Source organism: Cariama cristata, unplaced genomic scaffold (genome assembly GCF_000690535.1).
Source record: "Cariama cristata isolate BGI_N322 unplaced genomic scaffold, ASM69053v1 scaffold3203, whole genome shotgun sequence".
NCBI lineage: Eukaryota > Metazoa > Chordata > Aves > Cariamiformes > Cariamidae > Cariama > Cariama cristata.
Genome location: NW_009609938.1, coordinates 33752 through 42607, shown reverse-complemented (window position 1 = coordinate 42607; position 8856 = coordinate 33752). Strand labels below are relative to the sequence as shown.

General features: G+C 39.9%; 1 protein-coding gene across 1 annotated transcript in view; it reads right to left on the bottom strand.

Annotated features, from left to right (window-relative positions):
• Window positions 1–1688: 1688 nt before the first annotated feature.
• SNRK (SNF related kinase) overlaps window positions 1689–8856 on the bottom strand; it is a 30251-nt gene continuing 23083 nt past the window's right edge. Inside the window, exons 5-6 of the mRNA XM_009697684.1 lie at window positions 8139–8273; window positions 1689–3580 (exon numbers count right to left, since the gene is read on the bottom strand). Of these exons, the coding sequence (XP_009695986.1) occupies window positions 2362–3580; window positions 8139–8273 (1354 nt within the window). The 3' untranslated portion in view covers window positions 1689–2361. The remainder of the gene's footprint in view (window positions 3581–8138; window positions 8274–8856) is intronic.

Sequence of the window (8856 nt, the reverse complement as noted above, 5' to 3'; positions counted from 1 at the left end):
TATATACACACATACAGAAAAATACAAGACTAACTGTTTTTCCACAATATTTAATTTATACACTACTGTAACTATATGCAACTTTTAAAGACACGTTAAGGGGTACAAGAAACTGTTTACTTGCTCTAAATAGTTTGGTCCAATATTATCTTAATGTAGTGGTTATTCTCGCCCTTTCTTTTACGTGACGACATAATACAACATCCACCACATGCACAATCATTCACCTATCAACAAATGGGTAAGGGACAGCACTCAGACGTGACGTTTGTACACCCAAAGGTTCAACCACCCGCACACAACTCTAAGGCTATGACACACCTATGCAGCATAAATGGTCAACACAGCTGTTCTAAAGTGAGCACCATATATACAGTCATCTATAAAAACATTGGAAACAAAATACACCTGGGGTTAGTTAAAAGGTGCCATTCCAAGGCTGTACATAATATCAGGAAAGAGTATTTACAATACTTGGAAAAAAAAAAAGCTGCAACAAAGAAAAGTTTATTGCCAATGCCCTTTATAAACTTGTCTCCTACTTGGATGTTGCGCTCACGGTCTGTGAGCCACACATCTCATTTCTGGCCCTTGGTAAGATCCCTGCTCAAAAATGTCAAGCAAATGTGTTCTATGGCTTCACCCACACATCTGTTCTTGTAGCTTTCCATCTACCAATATCGCACTGATTGAACTGCAACTCGAGTTTAAAACGTAAAAGGTGTAACACACTTATCCTTTGCCTTGCTTCGGAAGCAGAATGTAAAAATCCCAGTGAGAATACCCCATGTGACTTAGACTCTCTTAGTAAAGTCTTTTCCTAAATCGAGAAGAGCCGTAGAAACTACGACCAAGCCTAACGCCATTCTTTGGTGCTCCGCTCACCATGCATCGCGTTCGACCCTTCCGCGAGCGCTACGAGATGTTCGACAGTGTAAAACTCCTCTCCGACATCCCACGTCTGCCCAGGGCGCTGCTACATCATTCCACCAGTTTCACTAGCATTGCTTAGAAGACCCAGTGCACAGCATGAAAAAATAAAACATTCTTGCCCTTCCCAAAACTAGGAATCTGCAATATATTTTATTCTAGATAATAAAATCCCACAAAGTTAATTCATCTGGTCAAAAGTATTCTTTTGTACAGAAATACTCTAAATCAAGACCTTGCCGTGGCAATGGGAAACCTGACAGAAAGGCTGAGAGCTGTAAAATAAATACTTTCCTATATGCCATTTTAAACTGCCTTTATGAAAAAGCATTATTACTGTGGGAAAATAAGTGGTGTACAGGTAGGGAACAGCAGTATTTTAAGTCTTAAAAAGAGTAACGATGAGAAAAATGTAAATGACAATAACAATTTCAGTTTGAATCCAATTGCCTAAAGGCTTTCCATCCCTTATTGCCTTTTGAAATCTCAGGAAGGGGAGGATAGGGGAGAAGGTTTACAAGGTAAAAACCTAAAGTATTATGTGTCATGATATACTAATAACAAAAGTAATTCATACAAATACTTTATTTTCAGTTAGCATGTAAAAACTCAGAAGTAGACTTAATAATTTACCTTTGTTATATTAAAAAAAAAGAAGATTGTCTGCTTGTAATATTAACGTATTTCTATGAGAGAAAGCTGCCTTACAAATCTACTTGCCTTTTTTTTTAAAAAAAAAAAAAAAAACACACCACAAAAAACAAAACACTGACTCTAGCAAAACAAGATCTTTTCAGTTTGATTTTTTGAGCCACAACTTTATCCGTATCATAGCTTAAGACAAATAGGTGTGGGTTTAAAATCATATTTCAAGATTGCTAATTTTCAGTGCATCTTTGCTTTGTACAAGCCTTGGAACATCTGAAAGCTCCCTGAAGAGTTTTCAGCATCAAAACGTTATTGCTTTGGTTCTGTTTCAGACACAGAGAAGTATGCCACACATCACATATTTTAGTTAGCACAGAAGGTCAGAACAAGAATTAACATTTCACAAGCAAACAAAAGCTTCTCTCGCTAGTTTAAGTGCAGAACATGAAACTTCTAAGTGCTCCATTTACATTAGGATCCAGATATTTATTTTAATTTAATCTAGATCTTCCATAGTAAAATTATAAATGTAAAAATTACACAATAAAATATTCTGTTTTGTTGAAAAAAGAAAAACATACCGGCTAGCAGCATGCAAAGACCATGCATTGTCATACCATCAAGCAAACACAAAATTAAAGTGTAATAAATAACTGCTCAAAGCCCACTTAAAAATCTGAAGACAACAAAAGGGGGGGGGGGGGTTTGTGACAAGGTGTTCACAGCTCTGAAGAGGAAGAATGACGCCGTCAAGTAGATTGAGCTATTAAAGTCAGGTCGCTGTCAAATGACGTGACAACAACTGGTTTGACTGGAGGTACACAGCAGCCCCTCCTTCGGGTTCCGCTGAATATTCACAGATATCGTCTTTTCGCAGAGAGGTAGTTGTAGCACATTGTTTTTCAAGTTCCTGTTCTTTATCCGTTCCAATTCGTTTGCCGTGTCTGACATTTGGTCAGAGAAAAATTTTAAGTTGCCCAACGCCGAAGCCTGGTTCGCGCTTCCGCTGGAACTTATGCACATTTTCCATGTTGACTTCTCCTGTACTTTTACACTGGAAAAGGACAGATTGTTTTGAGGATCGATAATGTACTTAGTGCTGCCGTGAATCTGTGAACCCAGGCAAAGGCTCATGAACTTCAGGCTTTCAACCAGTTCCCCTGCACTTCGAGACGATAGCTGCATGGAGTTTCCGGATCCGGCGCATCTCCGAGTGGAGCCTGAAGTGGTGTTGGTGTTGCCGCCAGAGCTGCCGGAGGGACTCCCCCCACCTTTGCTGTTATCACCCGGGCTTGTTTTGTCCACCCCTCCGTTCCCGTTACTGGGTTTGCTTTGGCCACCGCCATCTCCTTGGCTGCCCGGTGGCCCTTCGCTACTATCCCGTCTATGCCAGGAGTAAGTAAACCCGCTGTCTTTGTCTAGGCGTCTCCTACTTTCCGAGTCGTCATCGCTTGTTTCCGAGCTACTGCAGCTAGAGCCCCGTCCCTGGCTTTTCCTCCTGTGGTAGCGTTTATGCACCGTGCTAGGTGAAGCAATATTCATTTTTAACCGGCTGAGCTTTGGGGGTAAGTTCTCATCCATGTCAAACTCGTCATCTGACTCGCCCTCCTCAAAGATTTGATTGAGGACTGGCGCGCTCTTGCGCGAAGTCAGACGATTTGTAACTGAAGGCTTACGGCGCAGAACAACTTGAGTAGAGAGAGAAATAGGTTTCTTATCTTCTTCATCCTCCTCTTCATCTTCTTCTACTCTGAACAAGCACTTCCGACCACTTGTCGTGGGCTTTAAGCTCACCGATGGGACTGCTGAAAGTGCCGGTCCAGCTAATTCGGGGATGTCTTCTTTCTTCGCTGAATCGCCAAGGGCCTTGCTTCTGTGGCCGTTGAGGACGTTCTCAGCTGTGCGAGCTGGCGACTGAGGAACAGTTGCATGGGAGAGAGGAGAAGCTGTAAGGTCATCCTCCAGATCTTGGGGTACATCGATTTTTGTTGGCCACGACTGCCTACATAAACAATTATAAAACAGAAAAGGAAAGTTAGAATGTGGCGAGCATGTCAGAACACGTAAGAAAATGTAAGCTCTGCACAAGAGAAGCACAAGTACTGCCGCGCAAGTTGGCCTGCTGAGCGGCGTGTTTGTAAATAACAGTCCCGAGTAACCGAGGAAAAGGAAATATTCTCAGCGAATGTGCATTCCTTTAGAAATGCTGTTACTTGAAAGGAACATCATATATACAAAAGCATCGTTTAGGAATTATGTTGGTTACTGTCAAATGAAATCTTAAGATTTCCCTGCTCTCAGAAAATCAATTAAGCGATAAAAAACCTTAAATAATTGTGGCTCAAAGGAAAAAAAAAAAATCTGAAGTCTATATAGAACCACCAGTACCTAGAGGGAGATAGGAGCTGATTCCAGCACAACTTAAATAAGATAGTATCGCAAACTACTTTTAATCTGAAGCTTCTGTTATTCCCCCCCCCAGTATTCTTAATATTAACATGACTGAGACTGAAAGGCTGAGTCAGAAGAAACATTCTCTCATTTTCAGTCAGTCTCATTCAGACCAAGCTCTATTCTACAAAATCCCCTTTAGTTTTAAACACACATGAATTGAGATCATAGACTTATTTGTCCTTAACTGAGCAACGGGAATAATAACAGCTGCATGAATTCAGAACCCAAGCGGCTTAAGAATATGACACTTGAATCAACTGTAAATCCAAGTCCAAAACGTATGACTGCGTACCAGCGTTAGCTCAAATCAAAGTAACACTTGAGTGTAAATCAGTTTTACAGTTAGCAGCTGATGTCCTATCTCCAGTATCTAAGCTAGTATCCAAAGATTTCTATTTTACTTTAAATCCTAATACATATTGTAACTTTCCCATAATGCACACAGAATAAATTAAGAACAAAGACTGTCTTTCCTCTCTACCTCTATTTTGCAAGCCTAATCCAAGAGACCAACACCTACAGACCAACACCTTAACACTGAATAATTCTTCAATTGCTTCACTCGGAATAAACCCCACATTTCTTGTGGAGACCAAGACATTTCTTCTAACCTCTCAAAGTAAGAATTATCTTTAATTTTAAAAAGTTTGCCAATCATTTCACTTTACGTAACTAAAACACTCTAGCAATGCTGCATGAAAAACTGTAGCAGGGACCTCTGTTCACATGTGGATACCATATTAGAAGACGTTCCCAACCATATTTTGGGGGTGCCAAAAGAAAGGGCTGCATGACTTTGTAGCCCAACTGGGAAGCAAGGCGCAGGAGGAAGGCAGGAGAGGGAGCAGAGAATGTTTCACGCCAAGCGTGACCCCAGGTATCTGCTTGGAGAGCCTGCGTACGCAGATGGAAAGATCACACCAACACAGCAGAGATCAGGAAGTTAAGAGGTCAAGTTGAAGAAACAAGGATTGCGTTCAGACACCTCTTTGCTATGCTTATTCTAAATGTGTTCTTTTTAAGTGTTTAAAGTTAATGGAAGCACCCGCACCAGGACTGCCATTTGCTCAAGGCTCCCTCTGTAACGGCCGGATAGAAAAGGCTCCCAAAGTGGGAGATGCCTGTCTACACAGGTAACAAATGACAACCATCTTCCCAGTTGCATGAACTCTGAAGATTACTTTATTAAAGCTAACATTAAACTCATTAAGCCTAACCGCAGGTTTTGAAGTGCTAGCTTCAGAGTTTCGCTTAACAAACCAGCGATCCACAAAAATCCATAGGGATCCTCACATGCTGTCCAGCCTAGGCTGTGGTCCTCCTTGGTCCAACACCGGCGTCTTCCCTTTGGCCCCAGCCCATTCCACAAACGCTGGGAACCACTGCCCTAGTTTTCTGATGACTTGTGCTACGCTGGGTATTTTAAACACAAACGACTGGCTGTGATCAATAAATAGGACTTAAACAAATTAGAAACATAACTACAAAACCAACAGAAAATGAAGATCTAAATCTTTCACGAATTTATCCTGCTTTAAGGACAGACTGGATCGTCAGCAAAGAAGAGGAAGAGAGTTCTGTGGCTGTCACAATAAAGGGTAAACGCAGTATCTAGCAGTACTGTACTTTCCAGGCAATAACGCTCCTCCCTCCAGTATGGTTCTCTCTGAGCAGCCCATGTTTGCCTCCCTTCCCTCCCCTTCTTACCAGTAGGCCTGAGGGGAGAGTGGGACAGAAGGGAAGCTCCAGGTTCCAAGTTAATTTATTTTTTTTAAATCTTTTGAAGTCTCAAAAATTAAAGTAATCCACTACTTTGTGGTCTTTTCCATGAGGTCATTCTACATAAACGCTTTGAATTTAGGACCATCATGAAGATAAGGACCAGCTACCTGGGACCATTAAGGGCAAGAGTTCCTGAGTTTGTGCAGATGTTCTTGTCATGAAAAGAAAATTCATACTCTAAGGCAGGCTTCAACTACACCATGTTCAACTTTACACTTTCACATCAAGATTTAGATTCAATGAACGTGTTTGTTCCAGTTCCTCACGTAACTGGAGCAGCTCTTCTACTGAAAGAGTGACACTAACGCAGAGACAAAAACCAAAACAATTTAAAAGCAGACTTTGTAGTTTTAGAATTTTCGTTTGAAGGTAAACTCGGAGTTTTCCCTGAAAGTAATTTGTTTTATAACTAATACGTAGTATTAGCCACATTTGATGCTTTGCTTGGATTTCTTTTTTAAAGAGAAATGGACATAAAGTAAGAGGATGATTCTCTTACTTCAGAGGACTGCAGGAAGTTACAGTATCGCCCTTGAAGAGATGCAAGCTCTGTAACAGCAAGCCCCAGACCATTTAGGTTCTTTGGGCAACCCTTAGTTGCCTGCAACAACGGCTCTTCTCAAGTACACACAACGTAAGATAAAATGTCCTAACTAAGTGACCATTGAGTGAATGACTAAGTGCGGGAACAAAATTTTGGTCTACTCTAGTACACAACACAAGGCGCAGTCTCATCTGGAGATAACAAAGATGTTGAGAACTGCAAGATTCAGAGAGAAACAACTCGTTATTCAGGTAGACGGAACGGTATTTAGAAGAAACTCCTCTAAAAGCCTCCAAAATGTCAGCCTACATCCAAGGTCATGACCAAGGGAGATGATGGATCTTTAACCTATTTTCCAAAGTGCATGCTCTTAATTTATAAGAGGTGTCCATTTTTTCCTAGATTGAACTGGAGGTAGTAATAGCTGGCTTTTATTTATCAATTAGACCGAGGAAAATATGGCTATGCACCAGAAGGACACCGTAGCATTGATGTCCCTATTATCATTCCTATTAAATGATTTCACATGCGACCTTGCATGAAAGTTGCACAAAGAAACCTTTGGAATGCACGAGCTATTTTGTCTTTTTCTCTAAATCCTACAGACAGATGAACAACACTGAAGACAGGCAGCAAATCTAAACATCAGCACAAGCACTTAATATTCTTCTCTCATCAAGAGATTAGCTGCTACCAATGGTTATTATTGCTAATAATAGTTACCAATAATATTTTACCAAAATCTAAAAGGCAACTTTTGCAGAGACTAGAGGGTAGAGAGCAAAAATTAATGGGAATGCCTCAGCACAACCTCCATCTTCACTGGAAAGATTATCAAGATGGGCCAATAAAGTTTTTTTTCCAATACCAGCAGATCCCTAGTCATAGTCTAAGACTTAACTCAGGAAATTAAAAAACAAAATGTTTAAGAAAAATAACTGTTCAACACATGTATCCTCTGATATCAATGTGCAGGTAGAAACTACACTATGCACTTTGGTTTGGTTTTTTAAAGGATACGCTGCTGTAATTGAAAATATGAGATGCTTTGCTAACTGGTTGCAAAGCAAATGGACTGGTTGCACATATCAATACCAAACAGATGCCAGAACCGAACTTCCCCCTTTCATTTTACTGTGTCACAAGCTGAAGCTTTGAAAAAGCTCAGAGAACCTTCCTAGAAGGGTTTTTTTAATCATGTTTGTCAAGCAAAAAAAAAAAATAATATTGCAATATCTTTAAATGGGTGATTAAAGCAATTAATTCAACAGTTCTTCTTAGACAACAGCTATATCAAAAAGAATATAACCTACAGATGTTTGCTCTAAGCTTGATTTCGGGGATGTTTGGCCCGTTAAAAAAAATATAAAAGCTAACAACTAAACCATAACATCAAATTCAGAGTGATTTCTCATTTATAACTAATTCCCCATCAACGCGTTTATGGATTATGAAACTAATTTTTTTTCCAGGGCTATTACATACACAATTCGTATGAGGACCTGAAGGTCAGTGAATATGCCCTTTCCTAGCAGGTGTGAAAACTTACTGCTTCAGATACAGACTTCAAACTGATAAGGCATTTCCTGAAAATTGTAGGAATTGAAAACATTATTGGCAACTGACTTCTGAACAGCTTCTGAAGCATCCACAGCACTTTAAAAGACATTTAAAATTTGCAACGAATCAGTATTTTACTGTTTAAAAAAAAAAAGTACTTTAGCAATTCAATAACATTCTCATTAAGCCAGGTTAAAAATTTAGATTCCTAAATTCTCACCTGAACTGAGCTTTGATGTTGCTAGGGCTTGCAGATCTGGTCTGAATTTCTTTCTCTTGTTTTTCTCGCAGAATCCTTTCAGCTAGTAAGAAGTAAGTAGCAGTGATGTGATTGTATTTGTTAGTTTCCAATGCCCTGAGGAAAGTACAAAACAGGAAATAAGCCATACATCAACGCTTTTCTAAAAACTGGACGTGCATCTCGCACAACTTGCTGTACTACTCATAGCAGAAGAGCACCAGAAAGCACAACTGCTTATTTTTGATGTTTTTGACAAGCATGTCTTGGTTTTATGAAAAATGAAGAGCCAACGAGCCTAGTAATTTCAACTAGAGTTGGATGAGAACATCCTCAGAACATCATCCCAAAAAGTTAAGGAATTCTTCCTTTATTGAACGTTCTTTAAGTGATAAAATTGTATTCCATGAATGTTATGCACCAATGATGGGCTTTCCCACTGGCACGTACAACCACAAAGCACTAATTTTTGTTTATGCAACCACCAGAGGAAAAACCTTCATTATTTTAGGGCTGTCACATGAAGTTTACAATAAAATTAAGTTCATGAGCCAGGAAGCATCACTCAGCGTTTTAACAGAAAGGATGCCACTGTTATGCAGCTAAAAGCTTAAGAAGTGAGACTGCTGCTTCCTCCCCTCCCCACCAACGGTAAGTCAGTAACAGCTTTTCCAGCTTAAACACAAACAAATAGAAAAAA